This window comes from Ochotona princeps, chromosome 1, assembly GCF_030435755.1.
Source record: "Ochotona princeps isolate mOchPri1 chromosome 1, mOchPri1.hap1, whole genome shotgun sequence".
Lineage (NCBI taxonomy): Eukaryota > Metazoa > Chordata > Mammalia > Lagomorpha > Ochotonidae > Ochotona > Ochotona princeps.
In genome coordinates, this window is record NC_080832.1 from 112,329,162 (window position 1) to 112,356,126 (window position 26,965).

The 26,965-nt window shown below is 44.2% G+C and overlaps 1 protein-coding gene across 7 annotated transcripts in view; it reads right to left on the bottom strand.

The window, feature by feature from the left end:
* Positions 1–26,965, bottom strand: part of ANKS1A (ankyrin repeat and sterile alpha motif domain containing 1A) — a 202,553-nt gene that overhangs the window by 115,724 nt on the left and 59,864 nt on the right. For 5 of the 7 annotated variants that reach the window (XM_058664222.1, XM_058664235.1, XM_058664230.1 and 2 more), the window contains exons 2-4: positions 5,384–5,464; positions 3,562–3,718; positions 1,470–1,532 (exon numbers count right to left, since the gene is read on the bottom strand). In XM_058664222.1, coding sequence (XP_058520205.1) covers positions 1,470–1,532; positions 3,562–3,718; positions 5,384–5,464 — 301 coding nt within the window. The remainder of the gene's footprint in view (positions 1–1,469; positions 1,533–3,561; positions 3,719–5,383; positions 5,465–26,965) is intronic. The other 2 variants (XM_058664240.1, XM_058664226.1) reach the window with 1 other exon arrangement.

Sequence of the window (26,965 nt, forward strand, 5' to 3'; positions counted from 1 at the left end):
AAAATGTAAATAAAGAAATAGGAAAAAAAAAAAACACTGCAGAGAGTAAGCCAAAACAGAGCTGAACTGCTCTACTGCTGCAGCTCATAAATGCCCAAACACAGAAAATTTCTCATTTTATCTCCTAGGTATGGTTCAAATACTGATTTGCTAAACCAATATTTCTCAAAGAAAAGTATAAAATATTTGCCTGTGTTTGGAAAAACGCAGAAGCTCCTTATATGTCCCTTACCCAAGGCATCTATATTCAAAGTAAACAAAAAGTAGATAATAGGGATAATGCAGCGTCTTGGCCAAACTCTAACATTATCCAAAAGCAAACCTCATGTGAGCAGGGCCTCCGATGGAGAAGTGGCGGATGAGGCTGGACATTCGACTTGGAGGTAGACAGCCATCCACCTGCCACACCAGAGTGCCTAAATTTGTGTTACGGCTCCCTCCTCTGATTCTAGGTTCTTGCTAACGGGCACCCCAAGAAGCAGTAGGTGATGGCTCAAGAGCTTGGGTCCCTGCCACCCACATTGGAAGCACAGAATGAGTTCCCAGTTCCTGGCCCAGATCCAGATATTGTAGGCACCTGAGGAGTGATACAGTCATTGGGTAATCTCCTTCAAACAGAATACACAAACAGCTAATGAGAGCAGTATGGGATCATCACCACTCGATTGGCAAGCTCTGGCCCATCTATGGGGCACAGAGGGTTGGCCTTTCAACCTCAGGCCCGAGTCCCACCAAGTAGGAGACTTCAGGGCAAGTACCCTGCCTGCCCTGCAACACTGTTTCTAGATCCCTTCACGGGTCAAGAGTGACCAAGCAGAAGGAGAAGTTAATGCTGGAGACTGGACTGAAGTTTTGAAGCATCAGGCAAAAAAGCAAACTCCAGGAGGAGGAGAAGCAAGTGGCAAGCGACAGCTCTTCAGAGGACAAAACGGAATTATTCAGGTCCTTTCCACCACGGCTCCACCAGTAGCTACTGAAACCTGAAAGGAACTCAGATTCCACTTCAAAAGAAACACAGAATCTGGACGAAACTTATCATTTTAATTCCAGGAGGTACACTTTAATCAGTTTCCTATGCTTTCTAAAAAGATCATTTGTTTGACATCTTTTAACTATATATATAACTTTATAACTATATATATATTTTAAATTTGAATGATTTTAGAAATCATAATGGAAAACTAAGCATCTTGTTGTGGTCCTGTTTTACCTCCCGATTCCTGCCATGTCAGATGTTTCAGCAAAAGTACCCATCTTTCCAGAATTACTAAGGGTTTTAAAAGTAATATCAAAAATCCACTGCAGCTGCATTTTCCCATTCCCATACAGGCCAAAAGCAGATGGGTTAGAGCAGACAACAGTCAGAATGATGAGAAGCCCACATGGACAAGAGCGGGAGGCAGAGGGGACCAAAGTGGAGAAGCAGCTTGGAGAACGATAAACAGAAATCCTGGCAGAAAAGTACACACCTTGGCATTGATATAAGGGTCAAAGGGGCCGTACTTTTTGAGTTCTTTGATCTCAAGAGCATTCTACAAAAAGGAGAGGAAAAGAAAATGTGATGATAAAATGGATGAAATGTTATTGAAGCAATACACAGCTCTCAGGGGGCCCAACACTGGAACAACTCGGACCTGCCCTCAGGATGCCTCACAAGGAGGCTAGTGGACAAGACAAGCTGCAGGCCATCTCACTCATTACCCCTCTTTTACTCAAGCACTGGACTAGAGCCACATACAAGAGATTAAATGAACCAATGCAGTACTCGCAGCTACCACCCAGACCTAGGCCCGTGTTCTACCCATCAGCAGATACTCCAGGCAGTAGGCAGCTGTGAGCAGCGCAAGCTGGCATACTCAAGTGGCTCAAAAATACAAATAGCTGTGTTCCAAGGCAAACGTGAGCAAAGAAACGATTAGAAATGATTGCTGGAAACTTCTTAAATGAGAAGGATTTGAATGGGTGACCTTTTTTTTTTTCTTTGTCAGTGTTATGTTAAAAGAATATTAGTCACAAGCAAACTTCCTTTAATGTTTCCTCCAAAGAAGAGACATTACCACTCTAGCTAAGAGGAGGAAAACTGCACTTAGATTCTAGAGAGGCAACTCCAAAGCGATAATTTTCATTCCCAAATGTTATTAATAAGCATCTTCGCTGATGATCCTAAGTGTTTGCTACTTACCTACCCAGGAAATGCAACCCAACGGGAGGAGGGAGGCTGATTAACAGCTGTACATACACACGCTCTCCAAAGACAGAGGCCCGGGAGCCCTACTTGAATTCTCTCACACTCACAGCAAAGCTGTTCTTGACACAAGCAGTCATGTTCTTGATAGCTCACTGCAAGCTTGCATGGATCTTGGACAGATGAACTCATCAGGATTTTCTATTTTTTTTGAGCTGGGGGGGAGAGGCGGTGGAAACCTTGAACTAATCTACAAATAATTTAACAATCTCCTTGCAGCAAAGTCACTAGGGAAATAGTGACCAGCTTCCTGAGAAAAAGTGCTATGTCCTTCATCGAGCACTTGAGAAAAACGCCTGCTTCACCGAGAATAGGGAGGGAAACAGGAGAAGGGCTGGTCACATAGGGAGAGGCTGCCTCCTTTCAACTGGGCACATACTCTGACCCAGTTAGTGACAGGGATGTGCTGATGACAGCCTTAACCTAAAGCTTACATAATGCCAGAATAATAGAGGAAGAGGCATATTTTCACAGTCCCTAAATCCATGGCCACTGTGATGTACTTCTGCTTGAATGTTTTTTCTTATTTCTGCAGAATTACCTCTGCTTTTTTCAAAGTGTGCTCACTCTTAACATCAGAGGGCACCACGGAAATGACCTTCATTCCACAGAATCACCTCTGACCTCCTTTCACATGTTTCTGATTTTGAGTTCGTTTTTCAGCATTAGTACAAGGATACCCCCTTTTGCATGTTCTGATGTATAGAAAACAGCTGCATGATTCACATGGTATTGGCAGACACTGGGAAAGCTATACTGACATGTAGATGGCATACACACAATTTATAATTAAGTCCATCAGTTTTACCTCTATGCAATTTTGAAATATTAACATTATTTTTTTTTTTTTTTGCAGAGTATATTTTTATTATTGCACTCTTCCACATCAGCATGTGCCAACTGCATATAAAACGCATCTGTGAGGTAGCTGTTTAGCCTAGCGGTTAGGACATCCACATTCACTTCAAGTGACTGGGTTCAATTCCTGACTCCAGCTCTTGATTCCAGCCTCCTTCTAATCGAGATCCTGGGCTGAGTTCCTGGCTCTCAATTGCAGGCAAACCCAATCCCAAACAGTAGATGGGAACTCTACCTCCCTCTCTCCAACTAACAAATAATAAATTTTTAAAATTAAAAAAAAATTAAAAATTTTAAATTAAAAGTTCAAGGAGTTTCCAATACATGAAGGTGAGTAAACATAGAAAGGGGGAAGAGGGAGAGCTGGCCCCCCAGGTGTGAGCCATGCGTCTGAGATGTGACGGAGCTGCCAGATGCCAAGATCCGAAGAGAGGAGGAAACCCGCCCTGCCTTCGAACCTGTTCATTGACTCTGGTGTGTGAAGGCCCTTGATGGATGAGCAACCGCACTATCTGGGCATCTCCCTTCCAGGCTGCCAAGTGCAGAGGGTAACAGCCTTTAGAGTCAGCCACATTGGTCAGTGCATCATTCCTCAGAAGAACCTCAACTACATCCCTAGAAGACAAAATAAACAAACAAACAAATAAATAAGTCAGTCGTTAAGTTTTCAGAGCACCAATAGCCCTTTACAATTTGGGTAGCACAAAGCCCACACAGGGATCATCTCACTGGCTCCTTCCCCCGCCCTAGACCTTAGTTCATTGCCCAAGCTTTTCCCATAATTCCAACAGCAACTCCCTACAGCTGCTGACACCCAGTTGAACCACCTGGAGCCCGTGCTACACTGACTTAACCCTCCCTTGGGAGGCTTTCTTGACAATGTTTGGTGTCTAGGTCTGAATCTTGTAATGATTTCTAGTTTGTGATGTTTAAACAGCATTCATGGGTAGAATTTATATTAAAATGGTCACACAAGACAAAGACTATTCATCACATTATTCACAGCATTAAATGATGTGGGAGCTAATGTGGACAAAGCAGAACTAAAGCTGCTGTAAATGTAAGCCAGACACATGTGGTATCATTTGACAGATTCAGAGGGGGAGGTTTGGCTTTCTTCTTCAAGACACCTCTAATTAAGCAGGTTCATGTGTATAATTACCCCCATGCACATGAGGACAAAGAAAATCCCCTCTGTAAATAAAAACAGCATCTGGAAATGAACTTGCATACAGTCATTTAAGTTCACAACTCACTTTAATTCAGATCGCTCTATTTAAGGGAGGGAGAAATGTCTAAAAATTTTTTTAGTTTAAGACGGCTGTAAGAATGATCTAACAATCACTTGCAACACAGTTTAGAAAAATTTAATGATAAAGGAAACCACCGCCTCTTTTTGGCACACTGGAGTCAATTAAGCCAAATAGTGGTCAAGAAAAACACAGTAGTGTAAGGTGGTTAACGGTCCCCGCTACTCGCTCATGGAGAGCTAACATGAGTTCAGTAAATCCTACCTCATAAAAACTAAACTTCTACTGGTTATCACCTATAGTACTTTATTCGAAACTCTCCTTAACACTCTGATCTCCATTCTTGGGGGTCCTGGCAAACCCACTCACTGATCCTTGCAAGCCCCTTACTGGAGCCATCACACCATCCTCCCTGAAAGGGTAGAGCCCAGTCATTTCATCAGCTTTTCTCCATGATCTCCCCTGGACCACACCTTCTCCAGAAAATTTCCCACACGAACTTATCCAATTCCTACTGACCTCTTTATACTTAAGAGGATTAAATAAGCTAGATTATTGATGTGCTTTTATTCTTCTAAAAAAAAAAAAAAACAAGATCTTTTGGTCTACAGGCTAATTTTTATGGGGGGAAAAAAACCACTTTAAAAAAAGCGTCTGTCAACCGTTCCATCTATTTCAGCTTATTATGAGCTTAGTTAACTAATGGATTCCAGTCCTTTATGATTTGGTTATCCCAAATTTGATCTTCAAATTTAGACCACTGAGTGGCACTGGAATACTAGGGGGGGAGGGGAACAAGTAGGAGAACAGATAAAACTTCACCTTTGACAAAAGAGCCTTTGGAGAATAGTCTGGTGGGGGAGGATGTGTGAATTATGCACTCCAGAGATAGCCGGGGATTCTGTGTAGATCAAATTCAATGTGTTTTTCTCTGTTCCTCAATTCCACTGGCTTCTAAAAGTGAGGGAGCCAGCCAGAGGGCCTGGGTTCTGCAGAGTGGGGCAGGAATGCAGCACATTCTAATACTTACTTGTGGCCATTCAAAGCGGCATGGTGCAGGGGTGTGTAGCCAGTGCTGTCAACGCAGTTCACATTTGGCCCTCTCCACATGCTATCAGGGGAAAAAGAGAGAGATTTCACAGACTGAAGCCACAAGCCAACGTTAGGAACAGCTAGTACTGAGAGAAAATTTCTGTGTGGTGAAGCCATGCAGTACAGTAACGCTCAGCCCTGAGGATACACAAAGGCTTCCTGAATGGGAGTGAGTGTCGAAACAACCGCGTCATCACTGGAAAGCTCATTCTTCTACATCCTTTTCCTCATCTTCCACTTCATTAGTCACTCAAACTGAGATGCCAGACTTGGGAAAACAGCTCATTGAAAGGACATCCAAAACATCCATAGAACCACACCAATCATTCGTCACAGGTATGCTGCCTCCAGGGGCTGATGACTGATGTGTGACAGATGACCTCAGCAAAGACCAGACAATCAAGACCACTCAAGGAGCAAAGATCAAGACCAAAAATGCACGAGGCTACATGTGTTAACATTCAAGAGACATTTTGTCCTTCCTTCTCAAACAGTTGGCCCTCCATATTTGTTCAACCAGTCATGAATCAAAAATATTTAGGAAAAAACAGCTGCCTCAAAATTGAACACCTACAGACATGTTTTTCCTGGTTATCTTTCCCCTAAACACACAGAGCAAGTATTTACACCAATTACCTAGTATTAAGTATTGGAAGTAACCTAGAGGTGTTTTAAAGCATATGGGACACACTCAAGTTGTACGCACATATTAAGACATTCTATATGATGGTCCTGCTAATGCAGTATCTGCTGTGCACTGGATTAAGCTGCATTCTATGACTCTAGCATTCCACACTGACAATGGTTTGTGTCCCAGCTGCTCCACTTCCAGTCCAGCACCCCGCTAATCTGCCTGGGAAAGCAGTGAAGATTGCCCAAGTGCTTGGGCCTCTACATCCATGAAGCACTACACGTAGTAGACCTGAATGAAGCTCTTGGCTTCATCCTGGCCCAGCACTGGCTGCTGCAACTATCTGGAGAGTCAACCAACAGATGGAAAACTCCTGTCTCTCCCTCTCTTCCAAACTCTGCCTTTCAAACAAATAAATCAACCTCCTTTTTCAAGAGTATCTACTTGAAATTCTTCTTACTTGGGATCTTTACATCTATAATCATTCAGGAAAGCAGGTCTGAAGGTTCTGCTTTTTTAAGCTACTGCTATTGGCAGGGGCCAGTGTTAGGTCTGGGCCATAGACCATCTGAGGAGCTGTTTATTAGTTTCTGTATTGAGGAATCACTGACATACAGCACTAAAATTATAAGGTATCATCAGTAAAACCATCTGAGTCCTAAATCTTTATGATTAGATGTTGGAAGTAGCATTATTTATAATAGTGATATTTGGAAATAGTCATCAATACACAGATAATCTTGTTGACTGCAATACAGACACTATCATATGCTATATAGTGGGGATGGGGAGCCAGCACTGTGGCATAGCAAATTAAGTCTCTGCCTGTGGTGCCATCATGCCATAAGGCACTGCTTCAAAATCCAACTGCTCCTCTTCCAATCCAGCCCCCTGCTAATCAAATAAAAAAGCAGTGGAAGATGGCATAAAGGCTTGGGCCTTTGCACTCACATGGAAGACTTGGAAGAAGCTCCTGGATCCCACTTCTGCCTTCAGATCAACCCAGTACTATCAGTTACAGCCATCTGCAGAATGAACCAGCAGATGGAAGATCTGTCTCCCCTCTTTTAACTCCATCTTTCAAATAAAGAAAATTTTTAATGCTATATGGTAAGACAGAAAAAAAGTATAATGCTGAATTGAAAAAGGCAAAATTATAAATACTACATAGTATAGCTCAGAAAGAATCTATGAAAAGAATTCATTAGATAATATAGACTGAATGTACAGGTTTAATCCATCTCTAAGTTTTATGACGTGAAAAAAAAAATATCCCATCCTACACTGATGGCTAGATTTTTTCAGCCAGATAGGTAAATAAATATGTTCAGCTCAAAAGTATTTTTTAAATATGTCATCAAGCAACTGGTAGTACTTAAGAATTCCTACAAGTAGATGAGGTCCAATCTACCAAAACACAATCTTGGGGGTACAAATTAAAACAATAATCGTTTTTCACCTATCAGATCGACAAAAATGTTAAAATATTGACATTATCAAGTATTATAAAGATCGGAAAATATGCATTATTTTGAGTTAAAACTAATGAATCCTCTGGGAAGACAATTTGGCAGGATCTATCAAAACCAAAAATAGCCTTCACTTTGAACCAATTTCCCTTCCAGGCAACTATCCAACAGAAACACTGTACATGTGCACAAAGACACATGCTTGCATAGGACTGCCTTCACTGTAAGAGTGAAAACCTAAAAACCAGAAGTCTCTCAGACACGTAGACAAATATTAATCTATAAAATACAGTACGATGTAGCCATTCAAAACAGTAAGAAAAACAAACTGGACCTGTGTGTCCTAATACGGAAAGAAAGATTTAAGACATAGTGTGTGCTATGGGTGAGTGGAAACCAAAAGTGAACAACACAGAGAATGGGTCCCTTGTTAGATACGAACACGTACACATACCCTTGTAAGTGAAGACAGGTGGAGGAGCACTCAACACACTGATGGTGGCTCCTTCTGAGACACTACGGAATGGTGCACACACCCATTTGCCTCTGACTTCTACCACTCTTTTCAAAAAAAACACATAACAGTCTATTCAAGTGATAATTTTATAATAATCTTTAAAATGAAAGAAGGGAAGAACCTGCACAGAAAAAGATACATTATAAAGTCAATAATAAATGTTGTATACAGGTGACAGGCCATTTTAGTAAGTAAATAACAGCTTTAAAATCTTATGTTAGGGTGGGCTAGATGTTAAGCTGACAGTTGGGATGTTCTCATATCAAAAATTCTGGATTTGGGGTTGGTGTAGGGGCAGGCCAAGTTGGGCTAGGCTGCAGTGCCAGTTGACAAGTGCCAGAACTTGGTGCAAGTTATCTCTGGCTGTACAGCAATACCATCTGGAGGCACAAGATCTGGGGCTGGAAGCATGCCTAGCAGGGGGAAATGTTGGCACTCCCCTGCTAGTCTATACCTATTGCTAGTGAGCACAAAAACCAGAGCTAGGGGTGTGCCTGGCTGGGCAAGGTGGCAGCACCTGCTGGCAAATGTGATGACTGGAAATGGGGGTAAGTTGGGCTGAGCTAAGCCACAGCACGCATATGTGTGCATGACAGCCAGATGGGATGTGGGCTGGGCCAGGCAAGGCCACAGAAGAGGTTGGCATGTGCAAAAACAAGGACTGGGAGTGGGCCTGGTGGAGGTTATTGGGGGAGGGGGTCCATCCTTACTAGCACATGGCAACCACTGGTATGCATGTGGACTGAGTCTGTGGCTGGGCTGGGTTTCAGCACCCATTGGTTCAGTTCATTTGAGATGTGAGGCTGAGGCAGAACTGACCAGGCAGTTGGATTCACTGGTATGTGCATTCCCTAGTGTAGGTGACAGAATGAACCTGACCTGCACTGGCTAGTGAACACAAGAGACAAATCTGAGGTCACCCCAGGTGAGGTTTCTGGGGAGACTCCCCAACTACACCACTGGACTCAGACCCTCGCAACAGGGAAAATCACAGGATGTGTGGTTCAACCTGGATTATGTCTCAGGATTGGGCCTCCTTGATTGCTGATGCCTGTGCAGTGGATAGCATGTCCAGATGCACATGGAGGGCATGATGGCAGGCTCATCTAGGCCAGCAGCAAACATCAACAGCCTCATCAGAGGATGAAAAGCAGAACAGGTTGGACAAATTCTCCTGGCCAAGTTTTGCAGCATGTTCCTGAGTCTGTAGATGCACTAAGGTAGACTTTGTCAACCAACAGAATGTTTAAACATTTTCTCAAACCTAGAACAATGAAACCAACACCTCAGGGCTTTTGAGACTACTGAAGTAACACCCTTAGAACATTCTTCCCCATACTGGGATCTCTGGGGCATCATCAAATGACTGTCCCCTATCCCTGTGTGCTGATGCAATTCAACAGCAAACAGCAGCCCTCTCCCCTTCCTACCCTGTGGACAAAAAAAAAAAAAAAAAAAAAAAAAAACCTGAAAAAATGTGTCCTATCCACCTTCCTCCACACCTGACCCCCCTACACTATGATCAGATATCATTTCACACTTGTTGGAATGACTTCTCTCCAAGGTGAAAATCCCAGGATCCTGTGGTCTGACTGTGCAGTGCATGTGTCAGAACTGGGTCTTCACATGTGCTGATGTGGACATGACAATGAGTTCACTGAGGCCTACAGAGGACACCTAGTATCATGGTAGGCAGAACAAATTGGATAGCTCTCCTGGACAAGTATCTGGCCAAGTCAAGACTCTAAGGTGGACTATGTCAGCCAATGGACCGTGGAAGGATTTCCTCAATCTTGGAGCGATGACATCAACAGCATCTCAGAACTATCAACCACTTGAACAGTATCTTCAGAACATGCTCCACATCAGGGACCCTGGGATGACACTGGGTGGCCTTCTCCCATTCCTGGGTACTAATGCAGTTGGATTGCTGGGAACAGCACTCTTCTCCTTCTTTCACCACTTTCCCCAGATACCAGAAGGAAAGAGATTGGAGGCAGTTATCTCATCTACTTTCCCCCACATTCCTTGGCTCTCCCCACCCCAATCGGTGGTCCATATGGGCATGTATCCCTCTCAACTACGTAAAAATCATTAAAAATAAATTTATTATTAAAAACAGAACAAAACAACAACAAAAAGAGTGACTATTCTCAAAGGCAGGAGGTGTTAGTCAAGATGTAGAGAACAGATAATCCTTGCACATTGCTGGTAAGAATGCAAATTAAGGAAAACAGCACAGAAAGAAGCTGGTGTCACAGTGCAGCAGTTTAAGACACCAGCATCCTACACAGTTCCCAGTTCAAGTCCTGACGGCTCCACTCACAATCTAGTTTCTTGCTCGCATGCCTGGGAAAGCAGCAGAAGGTGGCCTAAATGTTTACGTCCCTGCACCCACATGGGAGACCAAGCAGAGTACTAGGCTTCTGGCTTTGGCGTAAATTAAGTCTGTTGAGGCAACTAAGGAGTGAGCCAGTGGATAGATAATCTCTGTCTCTGCTCTCTCTGTAACTCTTTCAAGTAAATAAATCTTTTTAAGATTTTTAAAAATATTTTACTGAAAAACAGAGTTACACAGAAAGAAGACATAAGGTGCAATCTTCCATTTGCCAGTTCACTCCCCAAATGCTGGCAACAGCTGGAACTGAGCAGATCAAAGCCAACAGCCAGGAGCTTTCTCTGGGTCTCACACATGAATGTATGGATCTAAGGATTTGAGCCATCCTCTGCTCTTTATCCGGACTATTAGCATGGAGCTGTGCTGAAAGTGGAGCAGCCAGGTCACTAACCAGTGCCCCTCTGGGATGTGGTACTGCAAGCTTAGTACACCACAGTGCCCAGTTCAAATAAAAAAAACTTTTTTAAAAGATAAACAAGAAAACAGCATAGAAATTACCCCAAAAGTTAAAAACAGGAACAAGTGTTCGACCTAGTGGTTAAAAGGCCTACATCCCCCATCAGGGTGGCTGGGTTACATTTCTGGCTCTGGTTCCCAATTTCTGCTTCCTACAAATGAGACCCTGGGAGGAAGCAGGTACTGGCTCAGGTAATTGGGACTAAGGGGCCCAAGTAGACTTGGATTGAGTTCCTGATTCCTGGCTTTGCTTAGCAGACCTTGTAACAAGCATGTTGTGAGGGAACCAGTGGATGGCAGCTCTGTCTGTTTATCACATGATGCAAAAACACCACTAATCAAAATATCGGTATGTTAGAGACAGCCAAACTCCTACATTTGATGAAGTATTATTCACAATGATGAAAACTTGTTATCAACCCAGGTGTTCCCCAAAGGATGAATGGATAAAGAAGATCTGGCATAGAAAAACAAGAGAGTGCTACAAAATTTCTGAAAAAGGGCCCGGCACCATGACCTAGCAGCTAAAGCACCTGGGATGCCATATGGGCGCTGGTTCTAATCCCGGCAGCCCCGCTTCCCATCCAGCTCCCTGTTTGTGGCTGGGAAAGCAGTCGGGAATGGCCCAGAGCCTTGGGACCCTGCACTCACATGGGAGACCTGGAAGAGGCTCTGGACTGCTGGCTTCAGATAGGCGCAGCTCCGGCCATTGCAGCCAATTGGGGAGTAAATCAACAGATTGAAGATCTTCCTGTCTCTCCTTCTCTCTGTATACCTGACTTTTCAATAAAAATAAATCAAATTTTTAAAAAAAAAGGAATAAGACTCAATCCATCTACCAGGTAAGGTGGTGACTAATGAATAATAAATTATTGATATGCATTAATGCACATGTTAATCAGCTCCATTTAATCATCCCACAATATACACATCTTTTAAAACATTATAGGTACAAGATACACAAACACATCGTATCATAAAAATAAACCAATGGAAGCGCAGTGGGAATAAATATGTCCACAGGCAGAAGCAGAGAGAAGTATATCCCTATACTTGCAATACAAGGATGGACTTCCAGTGAAACAACAGATAAGCCCCTACATTGTTGGGAGATACCTCAATGGCAGTATGATGCACTTCTGAGGGCACTCTGAAGACACCTAGGAAAGACTGGAGGGGAGAACAATGGGGAAGAGGGGGGAAGGAAAGAGGAGACCCCAGTGCCTATCAAACTGTGTCATAAAATAAAATTTAAAAAATAAATAAAAGAGACTAGTGTTTTGATACACACATTTATGTTCACTGTCAGCAAAGAATATTGAGAACAAGATGGTAAGCCTGGGGTATAATCAAGTATATGTCATCCTGCAGTAGGACAGGATTCCTATTGCACTTTCCAAACAAGAAACTAAAGCCATGTTATCTTTGTTGCAACTGTAAAATGACGTCAGTGTTTTAACCAAAAATTCTCTGTATCTGACAATGAATCAGCACGACAAAGTGAAAACGCATCTGGAAAATCTAGGAGGTTGTTTTAAACCTGTTTTCAAACTGCTACAAAAGACAAAAGCTTATAATTCTGTTATAAAGTAGGTTATCCTGAGGCTCTAAAAACAGATTATTACTTGCCTTAAATCACAAACCAAACCACTGGTAAGACAAAAAGTTCCATTTAAAGAATTCTCCACTTTTGACCGAAGACCGAATGACCTAAGTTAAAGATAACATGCAGTACTATAAAGGCTAATTCAATAGCAAAATGACTGGAACAAATCAAGAGGAGCTAAGAAAGAGGGAAACCAACATCAGGTAAAGCAGTTGAGAGCACAGGCCTATCAGCAAACTAAGCACTCCTCTGGGAGGTCAGCTACCTCAACCTAGATCCCCATGTAAGCTTGAAACAAAGATTCTGCCTGCCCTCAATTCCAACAAAAAGGCAAGCCTGAACAAACCCTCCAAGACACTGCTTTACCTCCATGATTCTGGTCATTAAATTTGGACATACTATGCTGGCAATAACACTCCCTCAAGACAATCAGAAAAGATAAGGAAGATAAGGAGTTTACTACAGAAAGTTGCAACATTTCCGTTCTTTCCCCTTATATTTTCCTTCTCCAGCAACTCGCCAGAAGACAATATAGAAATTTCAGGTTGTGGGAATGTAGTACACAAAACCTAACTGAAAATGAAATCTCCCTGTGTGGAATTTCAATGTCAGACAGGATGGCAGCGACATCCACCCCCACCCAAGTGTCTTCCTTTTTGGCAGCTCAAGAAGAGCTGTTTACAATCTAGATTTTCCTCTCCAACACAGCTGCCCTAATGGGATTTTCTGAAACAGTAAGTATCAAAGGATTCTCACCAGCAAACAAAAGTAGAATACAATGCATCAAGAAAGCCAGGAAAAAAAGTTAAAACACAGCTCAGAAGATTCCTAAACAAAGTTCAACTTTTGTAGACTGAGCAGAAACGCAACAGCTTCTTCTTGGCCCGCAGAACAAAACCCCAGGAAAATTTTTATAGGTCTTAGAGCAGGCACAGCAATCCTGTGTGACGAAAATACAGAACCTAGATTAAGACTGTAGTTTAGCAAACCTAACTCTAAAACTTGTCCCTACAGACTTACCAGTTGTGCTGCCCTCCAAACCACTATCTGAAACTAAATTGTGTGACAGGCTCCCCAGGATTTAAACTGTTCATAGAAACTTGAGCCAGGGTGCAGCACAATGGCTCAATGGCTAAATCCTCCCCTTGCAAACACCAAGATCCCATGTGGACGCTGGTTTGTGTTCAGGCCACTCCACTTCTTACCCAGCTCCCTGCTTACAGCTCGGGAAAGCAGACTGGCCCAGTTCCAGCCACTGTGGTCATCAGTGAACAGTGAATCAGTGGATAAAAAACTCTCTTTTGGGCCCGGCAGCGTGGCCTAGCAGCTAAAGTCCTCGCCTTGAACGCCCCGGGATCCCATATGGGTGCCACTTCTGATCCCGGCAGCTCCGCTTCCCATCCAGCTCCCTGCTTGTGGCCTGGGAAAGCAGTCGAGGACGGCTCAAAGCTTTGAGACCCAGCACCCGCGTGGGAGACCTGGAGGAGGTTCCTGGTTCCTGGCATTGGATTGGCGCAGCACCGGCCGTTGTGGTCACTTGGGGAGTGAATCATCGGACGGATGATCTTCCTCTCTGTCTCTCCTCCTCTCTGTATATCTGACTTTGTAATAAACTGAATAAATCTTTAAAAAAAAAAGAAAACTCTCTTTGTCTCTCCCCTTCTCTCCCTCCCTCTTAAGTAAAATACATACATCTTGAAGGGGGAAAAAAAAACTGTTCCAAAGAGTCACTGATTATCAGCCAGCTAATTAAATAGAAAATGAAATGGAAAAGGAAGCAGAACCTCATGTTTGACCACTAGTGCATGCTCCGTTCAGTCTGTCCAGGATCTTGATACTGAATGTTTAGAGAAAACAACTTGGAGCTCTTTGAGTCTCCTGCATTAGTTCTCGGCAGGTCAAAGGTTCTCAGAGCATTAGATCAGCAAAGGGCCTCCAGATCACAGAACCTGCAAAAAGGGAGCAGTGGCAATGAATTTGCAGGCATGTGAACTGGGCAATTCAGAGGGTAGCAAGTATAAACTCAGGAGGAAAACCAGGTTTGTTTCGTTTTGTCATTACAATAGGCTGTGCTGGCGGAGGAGGGGCATGAAAGAGAGGGGGTTTCAGTTCAGACAGTTACGGCTGAAGCTCATTTTGACTTCCATGCGCACAAGTCTAAACAATTCTTCATTAATCCGTAAGTTCTCAACAAGTGTCTATCTCTTCAGCCTTTTACTTCTCAAGGTCCTTGTTGCCTTCCTCCCTTCGCTACAAAGCCAGATATATCTCAACCTTAGGTAAGGCTGGAAGTTTTTCATCTCATGAAGCACTGCCCAAAGTTAGTCTAACCTAGAAAAGACTCCATCTTACTCAAATGAATTTTACACATCCTTACTTAAATGATTTCTAAAATTTAACGGTTGAGGTAAAGGGAGAACTACTAGCAGCTTGAAAAACAATCCCCATCTTCAAAGCTCAAAAAATATTCTTTTTTTTTTTTTTTGAACAAAGACAACACCAACAGATACGAAACAATCACAAAACTCCACACTAAAGGGCCGAAGAAGCTCCGTTAGGTGGGAAAAACTTGTACTTATATCTCTGTTTGCTTCTAAAACACATTAAAATCTGAGTAAAAACCAAAAGAAATAAAAAGGCAAAAGGAACAGAAGGGAAGATGACAGTGGACATAAAATGTCAATCTTCCTGAAAGATGGAGACAGGTAAATTGGCAGAATTTAATCCATTCACCCGGTGAAAGGAAAGCCAACTCACCCACCAGCCCTGAGAAGGCTCTGGGATGGGAAGCACCAGGTAGCATAGGCAGCTAGTGATGAGGAGGTGAAAGGGCTATATACAAGCTCTGTGTAGCAGATGCTGCACCAGCAGCTTGGCTGTCATACTGAGGGCAGATAGGGGACCACTGCTCTACTACCCAGGCTCAAGGTGGACTCGGTCTCTCCACATTCAGACAGGCTGCAAGTCTGTGGACTGAAGGGCAAGGCACTGCACTGAAAACACGAAAGTCTAAACCTAGAAGGAGAAGATACCAATCTGAGTCCACCTGGCTTCTAGGATGCTGGCAGCTCCACCTCCAGCCCAAAGAGGACACTGAAAGATTCTTTCAGGGTCCGCTGCACTGGGGTCATTGCCTAATGCGTTGGCATCCCATATGAATGCCAGTTCAAGTCCCAACTGCTCCATTTTCAAAGCAGCTTCTGGAAGCAGCAACAGATGGCCCAAGCAACTGGGCCTCTGCTTTCATGTGAGAAACCTGCAAGACACTCCTGGCTTAAGCCTGGCTCAGCCCCGGCCACTGCAGCTATTTGGGAGAGTGAATTAGCAGACGGAACACGTTTCTCTGTCTCCCCTCTCTCTAAACCTTTCAAATAAATAAAAAGAAAAGAGGAAAAGAAAAAGGAAAGGAAAAAAGAAAAACAAAAAAAAAAAAAGAAGAAAAGAAAAGGAGGGAAGAAGGATACAGGGGCAGGGGAGGCAAAAGAAAAACAGACTGAGTAATTTTTTTCAGGAGAAAAGTTCAATAGATGCTGACTTGGGAATCTCCCAACCACAACAGCACCCCAGAAACCACAGACATTTGAGGAAAGCTGTAAACATGAAATAAGTAATTCAAAGAAAAGACAAACATAAAAAACAACAACCTACTATCACACAAGAACAGGATTATTTTAAAAATACAAAAACAATGACTGAAAAGTTTTTGGAGGGGCTGGTGCAATGGCTCAACTGGCTAATCCTCTACTTCCAAGCACTGGGATCCTGCATGGGTGTTAGTTCATGTCTTGCCTGCTCCACTTCCCATCCAGTTCCCTGCTTAGGAAAGCAGTGGAGAATGGTTCAAAACCTTGGACCAGCTCCAGCTGTTGCAGCCATTTGAGGAATGAATGAGTAGATGGAAGATGTTTCTGTCTCTCCTTCTCTCTGTAAATTTGCCTTTCAGATAAAAATAAATAAATCTATTTAAAATGCTTTTGGAAAAGATGGTGATAATAAAAACACAAATAACCAAAAGATAAAGCTAAAAAAGTAATTTATGAAGTCAAGACAGAGATGGGAAATAGGAACAATAAGAAAACTGGAATTACAGAAAAGTGGGGGGCAAAAAGCAGAAAAGAATCAAAAAAGTAAATTTCCCTTGCATGACCACTTGAAAGACTCCATCTGGAACTCATTACAATAAAAACAGTAAACCTATATACTGTGAAATTTCAGAATATTGTGGGGAGCATGGTGCTAACCTCGCTCCTGGGACTGGGAGGAGCCATGGCAAGATGGTGACTGGCCCAGGGTCAGGAGGCGGAGCTGGTCTCCCCAGCAGGTAAACAGGATAGGTTAGTTCCCCCGTGGTGATTACTGGCCTATCACGTAGCGCCAAGTGGAACCACAGGAAGAAGTGATTGGTGGAGAACTATATAAAAGTAGCGGGTAAAAGCTGGACGGGGACGGACAGAAGGGACGGATGACGTCAATGAAGAAAGACTGGGGGGCGACGTCAACAAAGACTGGAGAATGAAGCAGAGAGTACGGGAAAAAATGTAGGAAGAAGGGTGGCGGAAACTGGGAGGAAGGGTGGCGGAAGAAGCAGAGAGGAAAGCTTAGACAAATAGGGACAGGCGCAGCGGAGAGAAGGATTTAAACGCAGTCGCTTTTGGCAGTGAGCATGCCTCGTTGTTTTAGTGTCACCGCTGCTGGCCAGCAACAGAATATAAAGAAAATACAGTTACACCGAGGAAAAAAAACTATTGACAAAAAACTAAATGGTAATTTTAATAACACCTCCAGAAATCTAAAGAAAAAAATGCATTAAAAATTCAGAGGTGAGAATTTCCAACGAAGCAACACATATTATGTCAAGTTTTAAAAGAGAGTAAGAGATATTTTTAGACATACAGGGTCTCAAATTTTACCTCCCACACGCCCTATTATCAGGAAGTGACTGGAGGATATATTCTGCCAAACAAATGGGCAAACCAAGAAAGAGGAAGATGAGCATCCAGGACATGGGGACAAAGGGAATCAGCCATAGAGCTGGTCTCAAGAATATGCAGACCCAGCCACAGCTGGAGAATCCAGGGAACCCACCTCTGCAGGAGAAAAGGAAACTGACAAGATAACTGCTGCACCTGGCGCAGGTGCTTAGACTACGGCAGAGAACATTCAGGGATTTAAAGACTGTGCATGTGGTTTAGGAAGTAGTGGGACAGAGAAATTTCAGAACATCAACACGATTCACATATTAAACTTGGAAGGTGATGGTTCCTTTGTTCCACAAAAGCCAGCAGGGAGTACGACCCTCTCTCTCTTGCTAGAAACAATCATCTCCAGGACAGACACGCTGGCCACACACAGTGTTGATCTTCCGCTATTCTGTACTGGGATCTTCTATTTCAACTCAGCAATGCCTGTGGACATACAAATTCCTACTCCCTAATCCCCAAATTTTCAAGTTCCAGAAATCAGGGATTGCCTAAAACCTCCTTGTGGGATCAGTCTAAGAACTGCTAGTTTAGGTCACTGTTACTCAGGCAACTGAGAGAGCACCACTGCTCTCTCAACATCGGGAATGAGAACGCAGAATGTGGGCACCCACTGAGGAGGGCAGAGATGCTGTCCAACCAATACACACATGGACACAGCAACCTGAGCAGCATACCACTCAAATTCTCTGTGGTAATTCAGATAAATTCAGGTAATTCAGATAAATTCTTGAGGCCAATCACATTAACTGATTTCACAAGGCATACTTTTAACCAAAGATCTATGTTACTATCGCAGGAGAGGGGGCTTTATCTTTCATCTGTGTCAATGTGCCTGGGCAATAGCTTTGTTTAAAATATATATACAGGCTATGCCAGATAGAGGAAATCTTCTACCGCCTGGGACAGGCAGCAACTAGGCTGTCTCCAGAATGGCTGGGGGGAAATCTTCCTACACCTGGGTAAGCAGCACACTCTGGGGACGTGGGGATGTGGATTTACAAGGGGACCGAGTATCGTACACGTGGGGTGAACCATGATATGTGGATGCATTCCCAGGTGAGAAATGACTCCTGAGGGACTCCCAACAAGGTTACTGTACTTGCAGGTAAGCGAGGGGACTGAGACCTGGTGGTTTGGAGGGGAGAGACTGGAAGACCTTTATGGGTCAGACCAATGCACCAGCGTGCATGGGAGACCTGAGCTGGGCTTGTTAGCATGGAGCATTGCTAACCACCACACGCCAGCCCACACAAAACCTATGGCTGGGGGCCTGTCTGGCAGGCCCAGACAGGCCCAGTACCTGACAGTGAGTGTTGGAACAGGGGTAGGTCACATTAGGCTGGGCAATGATGCTAACCAGCACGCATGAGAACCAAGTCGGTGGGTAGATTCTGTGGGGGATATATGGGCCTAACCTTGTGGAATTACAAGTCCCACTGGTTAGCTGAAGAGTTGGGGTGGTGATGGGCTGAGCTAGCCATGACCATGGAACACACCAACACTCAGGGGAACTGGTGCTGGGAATAGCTGGGCAAGTACAGGCTGTAGCACCTGCAAGGAAGGGAACCGTCCCTCAAACAGGATGTGGGGTGTGCCAGGTCACAACATCTACCAGCTCATACAAACGCTGGACGGAGGGGGCAGACCATGCCGGGAAGGACTTAGCAGCTGCTGGCATGCGTGAGATCTGGGTCTAGGAGTGGACCAAGTGGGGTAACTTGGGAAACTCTATAGTGGGTCATAGCTCCTGCTGATGAGCGCTTGGTTCAGGCCTGAATATTGAGCAGGCTGGGCAAGGTAGTTCCATCTGCTGGCAAGAGTGTGGCTGGTTTTAGAAGGGGGTGTACCAGGTAGGGCCGAGCAAACCTTAGCCCACTGGCAAGCACAGAAATCAGGCTGGAGCACAGGTCATGCCAGGTTAGGCTGTCACACCTACCAGTCTGCATGAGCTAGGGATGAGAGCAGACTGAGCAGGGTCAGGTTGCAGCACCCACCAGCCAGAGTTGGGACTGGGGGCCAGTAGGGGTCAGGCCAGGCTGCAGCATCCCAAGGCAAAGGCCAAGACAGGGGAGGGGCTATGCCAAGCTGGGTCAGAGCAACCACTGGAATACGCGAGATGTGGGGCTGGGAACAGGCCTGGTTGGGGAGCTAAGGGGTTTTCCTTGGCTGGGTTGTGGTTCCCACTGGTGAGTGTGAAGGCCAGAGTAGCGGTTGTGATCTGGTCTGGACATGGCTGCAGTGTCCCTCAGCACAGGTGTGGACTGGCTCTGGGCTGAGCCAGACTGGGCTAGACCACAGCACCCATTGGAGTTCATGAGAACCAGGGTGAATGTGGGACAGGCTGCGCTAGGTCTCTGCCCCTATGGAGACATTCATGAGCTATGTCTTAGTATGGGCCAGGTGTGGCTGGGCTGTAGCACCAACAACAAGAACCAGAATGGGTGAAGGCTGGTCAGGAAAAGCCACTGTTCCTGCTAGGACAGGAGGTACTAAGCAGGGCTAGCCAATGGACCCACCAGTATGTGCGAGATCTGGCATTGAGAGAGTTTCTGATGGAGGAGCTTGGGGAGCTGCTCTGTCAGGACACAGTACCAGTAAGTGAGTGCAAGGACCAAGACAGGGAGCAGCCCAGACCAAGCCAGCATACGGTACTCACAGGCATACATTTAGCTAAGGTGTGGGGCAAGCCTAACTGGGCCAGTTTATATGACCCTCTGGCAAATTAAAGAGCAAGAATGATCCAAGAACAAGAATGGTGTATGAGTTATGCCAGGCTGTGCCGCAATACCAGCCAGTTCACATTAGGGCTGGGACTGGGGGCTGGCTGTAGCCCTATCAGCATGCATTGGAACTGGGCGTGGTTTTGGGGGTGGGCCAGGCTACAGCATCCACTGGCAATTGCTGAGTTGAGGTGGCCCATGTCAGACTGGGCCTAACCAGGTAAGATATGTGGGGGAGGTTCGAACTGGGGAGTGGGGAGGTGGGTTGGGGAGGGGCAGCCCATGAATCTGGTAGGGAGGCTGTGGGAAGGGTCTCCCATGCTGGACCAATACTCCCACTGGTGAGTGTGAGAGCTGGGATCAGGGTCAGACCAGGCCAGGCAGGGCTACAACACCTACTGGCCTCATGTGAGCTAGATTAGGGGAAAGCCAGGCAGGGTGACTGTACCTAGTGGTGCACGCATAAGCCAGAGTGGGTGTGGGTAGGTTGGGCTTTGCCACAGCATTAGCTGACAGATGCTGGCATGCGAAGCAAATTGTGTCAAGCTCAACAGCAGAACCACCTGGAGTGTGCAAGATCCAGGTAGTGGGAGTGGGCCCAGTAGGGAAATAGTGGCCACCTTTCTCCTGGGTTGCAACTCCCACTAGTGAGCCTGAGAACCAGAAGTAGGAACAGGCATGGCTAGACAGATGGTGGTACCCACCGGCACCAGTGTGGACCGGATAGTGGGATTAGTTGGGTTGAACTAAGCTTCAGTGCCCACTGACATGCAGAAAAGCTAAATAGGACTGCCTGTCCAGTACATAATGACAAGCACGTGAACCAGGGCAGGGGGTAGGTCTGGTGGGGGATGTTGCGAGTTGCTCCAACTAGGCTGCAGTTCCCACAAGTTTATGTGAAGGCCAAGTGTGTGGTGGGAAGGACTGGGCTGAGCTGCAACATGCACTGGTTTGCATAAAAACAGGAGTGGCGATGGAACTGACCCAGCAATTGTAACCAACAATGTGTGTATAGGCTGATTTGGGTGATGGACTGGGAAACACAAAAGAACCCAGTCTAGAATCACCTCAGATGAGGTTTCTTTAGGGGTCCCCTCAACTGAACCTTTGGACTCAGAATTCCAACCATGGAGAGCACTGCAGATCCCATAGTCTCATCATGGAGTGCATGTATCAGAGCTGGGCCTCCTCGTTGGCTTAGACAGAGCAATTGACAGCATATGCAGTTGCACATGGAGGACATGGCAGTACATTGGAGGCTGCAGAGGACACCTGGTACCATAAGAGGACGGAGGAAAGAACAAATGTATCTACTACTCCAGCCAAGATTGGCAGTGAATACCTGGGCAAACAGAGACTCTAAAGTGGACTATGTCAGTTAGTGGATTCTGAAGTTATCATTGTGATTGGAGTGGCGAGATTGACAGCAATTCAGACCTACTGAACTGTCAAAACCACTTGAGCAGGACCCTTGGAGTAGGCCCACAATGGGGACCCTGGGATGGTTGGGAGGCTGAGTGTGGCTTCTCCCCTTATCTCCCTGCTTCCACCAAATACTAGAAGGAAAAAAGAATGTGGAAACAATGGTCTCACCCACTTTCCTCTAGTCTTTGACCCTCTGTACCCTAATCAAATATGTAAAAACATCAAAATGAATATTTATTTTAAAGGCAGAGTCAGAGACAGACAGACAGACATAGACAGAACGAGGGACATAAAGAGATATTTGTTGGCTCACTTTCCAAATGACCACATTAAGTAGGGCTGGTCCAAACCAAAGTCAGGAACCAAGAGCTTCCCTGTGGTCTCCCACAGGGGTAGCAGGGTCGAAGAAGCTGAGCCACCTCCACTGCTTTCTAAGGCCTCGGGCAGGGAGATGGAATGGAAGTCTTAACTTACTGAACTACAACACCCAGTCATAACAAAGGCCTCCTAACACTAAAGCACTCATTATTTATGTTCCACAACTGCAAAGAAGGTGATTTCCAAATCACTTGAAAATGGTCTCCAGGATTCAAAATTCTAAGAGTGAATTATATATTGCACTCACTCACTGAGCTAGTCATCATACAGCATGGTCCATGACTGGGGCCTGAACCTGTCTTGTGCACAGTACCTAGCACTGTGGAGAGACAGAAGGGAGGAAAGCCATTGGGCTACTTGAGGTGTCTTAAGACCAGTAAGACTAGCCCTGCATGAAAGAAAAGTCAGACACAGAAACCAAAATACTGTGATATAATGGGCAACATGCAAATGTTAGGGGAACAGAGTATGGCGGGGTTGAGTGGGATTGCATTAGCAAGAAAACAGGATGCCAGGGTACTGACAACAGGGGAAAGAGTGTATGGTCACATGGCAACCACCTTGACTGAAAAACAAACAAACAAACAAACAAAACCCAGAAAGTTCCTTGTTTCCTGTGTTTCCACGCAAACCCTTCTTCCCATAAGAGCATGCTCCCTCCAACTCTTTCCCCAGTGTCAGTGCACTTGTCTTCAGAGGTGAGCAGAGCGCTCCTCCTGTAGGAACTTCCTCCTCCCGCCCAGGCCAACCAGGGTGCCTCCCAAGCTATCTGCAGAGCTCCATAGACCCTGTGCCCTCATCACAACAATGTCAGTTTAGGCTTCTGGATTTCTCATTATTTGACTGTCCTTCTCATCAGACCACAGCAACTCTCGGAAAAATTCAAATACGTTCTAGTTAGCATTATATTCTCACATCTGACACATTCTGAGAGATCGACAAACGATAAGAAGCATCTACACCTGAGAAAGAGGCAATTTAGCTAAACAGTGTGGCAAAATTCATTCTTTATTTGGTAGAGACTACTTTCAAGAATGCAAATATTCTCTTCTAAGTTATTTCTTGGGTAAATAACAGTACACAAATTGTAGTAAATATCTGAGCAGACCCCTATCACCCTAAGAAATGTTAACTGGCAAGAAAAACAGTTTTTTCTGTGATTTAATGAGTGTGTGTCTCTCTGCTGAAGGGTTTTAAAGGACGATTTGTTCCCTGGCTTATCAACATCCAAGGGCTTTAAACGGACTTAAAGGAAGGAAAGATGCTTCAATTAGTCACATGTTTGGGGGCACAGATGCTTCTGCTTCAAGGAAATCATAATCCTATCTGTTGTCCCAACATAATTATTAACAGTCTCCTGGACACAGTATATGGTTACTTTATTCCATGAAGATTTTGAGATCCTTTTTTGAAATTTTATATTAAATGGCCTAAAAACAACAGCTAGTAAGATTAGTTACCATAAAACAAGCTTATTTCAAGTAGATTAAACTAACACACTACTTATTTCTCCCAAAACCCTGTAAGTAAAGCCTAGGAAACTGACAATTATGGTGGTGACTAACGAGTGATTTACCCAGGGTCACAGAGCTAGAAAAGGTGACACCTAGCTTAACTTCACAAATTTTTTTTGAGGGGTGGGGGAAGAAGCGTGGCAGCCAGAAACTAAGAGAAATCTTTCATCTCCTGGTTCGCTCTATAAATAGTCAACAGCCAACGCCAGGTAAGACAAAGCCAAGAGCCAGGAGTTCAACCCAGGTCCCCAACACAGGTAGCAGTCACTGTTGCCTCCCAGGGTAACTATCAGCAGGGAGCTGCCAGCAGGAACAGAGCTAGGCCTTGAACTCAGCTTGGAATATGGGTACCTTAACTGTGCCAGACATCCACCATCAATTCCAAAAATCTTAACCCCTGTGCTACAAAGCTTTTCTTGAGAAATGACTATTCTCCTTGCTATTCTCCACATTCCTGAATAAAACAAATTCACCACACTCATAGTATTCTCTCGTTTCCACTCTGCTTCACACTGCCCATGCCTCATTCATCCTGCTTTGCTCTTATTCTTTCTCTCAGGGTCACAGAATCCAATAAAAGAGTACTGAGAAAAAAAGGTAAGATGTTCAAGACAGGAAAAGTGCCCCCTAAGGGAAGTGAATAGAGGTTATTTAAACATTTCAAGGAATATTTCCAGAAATCCAGGGAGATGACAAATTTCGTTACTTAAAGCAACAGCATTATAATGAAAGGTACAAGCTGACTGAATTCATTTAAGTTTAAATATTTAAAATGGTCATTGTTACTAGGAGGAAATTAAAATGACAAGCATTTTCGATAGGGAAATGAGTAATACATAAAAAGGGACAAACACTTGAAAAGAAATTTATTATCAGATTCTAGATCCTCCACATACCACAAAGATTTCCTAAATACGTCCTCAAGCACCACAGGCAAAAATAGTACTCTGAATCTGACTAACATGCAAGCTGAATGTCAAAGACCTACATTTTTCACACACGAAACTAACCCATGTGTGAACCACAGACTGCTCAATTTCTAGTAAGCAATCTAACCTTTAATGCAAAACAGAGTTATTACTGGACATATCACCACTCTGAGCTGTTTGATGGGAAAAAAACTGAATAATGTATTGAAAATATAACAGATTTGGAATAAGTTCAAACATAAAAGCTAGGGCAATAATTTAGTCCAGTGTTTAAGACACTTATGTCCCCGGCCTGGCGGCGTGGCCTAGTCCTCACCTTGAACGCCCTGGGATCCTATATGGGCACCGGTTCTAATCCCGGCAGCTCCACTTCCCATCCAGCTCCCTGCTTGTGTCCTGGGAAAGCAGTCGAGGACGGCCCAATGCATTGGGACCCTGCACCCATGTGGGAGACCCGGAAGAGGTTCCCGATTCCCAGCTTTGGATCGGCGCGCACCAGCCCGTTGCGGCTCACTTGGGGAGTGAATCATCAGACGGAAGATCTTCCTCTCTATCTCTCCTCCTCTCTGTATATCTGACTTTGTAATAAAATAAATAAATCTTTAAGACACTTATGTCCCATACCTACAGTACCAGGGTTTGATAGCCTAGTCTGATCACAGCTTTCTGCTAATGTGTATCCCAGGAGGCAGCAGTGACTGGTCACCTGGGATGAGTTCCTGCCTCCTGGCTTTGACCCTGTAGAAACATTTCCCTTTTCTTTTATAGAAATAAGTAAATGATCTTAAAAATTAAAATATGAGTTAATATTTTACAGGTTATTTTTAAAATAAATAATATCTAAAGTGAAGCAAGGCATTCTGAAGAGTCAGACCAGAGTCGGTTTGCTGACATGAAAAAACATCTAAGATCTATGAAGTGGAAACTGCACCTGCATAGCAGTATATATAGTATGATCTCATTTCTCTAAGAGCACAGTATTTTTCTAAGCTTATACTAACATATGGAAGGCTGTATTCCAAAAGACATGTATTATTTCTGTAATAAAACCCATTTTGGCAAAGAATCTCAAAGTTTAGTCAGGCTCCTCTGAATCAATTATCTTTGTAACTGAATCCTTACCACCTGTCTCTGGCCATCCCGGTCTAGTTTTACGAAGAATCCCGCAGGTAAGTTTAAGAATTCTCACACCACTGAAATTTAAGCAAACTCTTCAACCCCCACCTTTGAAGCTCAAGTCTCTGGCCTGCCTTCAGCAAGAATCCTATTAGGCTGATTTAGCAAGAACATCATTTCCTTGATATTTCCTTTAAGTGATTCTCCATCTACCAACCCATGGACCTGGCTCCTTGATTACAAAAGAAGTCTTAGCAAAGAGTCGATAGAAAATGTGTAATAGGGAAAAACTATGCATGAATTTTTATTTTCTGGTGCCTAAATAAACATATCTTTTAACTTGTTTTCCCCATGAACTCTCTGAAGTTTCCTCATAAACCCCCACTTGGCCTTGTTGCATGCGGAGTTAAGCTGGTTGCTTGCCTCTGCTGCAATAGCCCTACAACAATCCAGAACAAAGTCTTCTTCGCTATATAAGAAGTATCAGAATTTCTTCATTAATAACATAAACACTGTTTACAAGTGAACCCAAATATATTTCAGAGAGAGATAGGCTTCCATTTATGAAAACTTTGAGAGTTTTTTAAGGGGTTCTAGAGAAAATTTATTCCTGGGTTTTGGCTTCCTTTTTAAAAAGCCTCCTGTGGCTTTGATTTTTCCAGCCTCAGGAGGAGGAACATTCATTTCTTCCCCTTGCTTCTTAATGGAGTCTTTCAATTATAAGGCCTAAGAACAGTCTTGCCTAAATGACTTCAGGACCCAGTCCCAGGGGAGGGGACCACATAGGTTAGTGATTTCGAAAGTGAGTGGTTTTTAGAAGACATTGCAGGAATTGCGCAGAACAATTATGTATCATGTTTAAATGATTGAGGATAGGGAAGATGATTGAGGATAGGGAAGATGAATCAATCAACTAAGATTATCAAATTTATACCCTAAAAAGCTCAGAAACTTTGTTTCATCTTATTTCCAAAGTCAGTTCTTTAAAAAAAGATTTCTATTGGAAAGGTGATTTACAGAGAAAAGGAGACAGAGAGTTTTTCCATCTGCTGGTTCACTCCCCAAATGGTCACAATGACCAGAGCTGAGCCAATCCAAAGCCAGGAGCTTGTGTCTCCCTCGTGGATGCAGGATCCCAAAGCTTTGTGCCATGCTCTGCTGCTTTCCCAGGACACAAGCAGGGAGATGAGTGGGAAGTGGAGCAGCAGCTACAGGAACTTGCACCCATAAGTAATCCCAGCACTTGGAGGTTGAGAATTAACCAACCAAACCATTTTGCCTGGCCCCAAAGTCACCACCAAAAAGACCCTGACTGCCACAAGTGTTTTCCTCCATCAACAAAAAAATCAAACATATTCTCTATGATGTTGTCATGATTA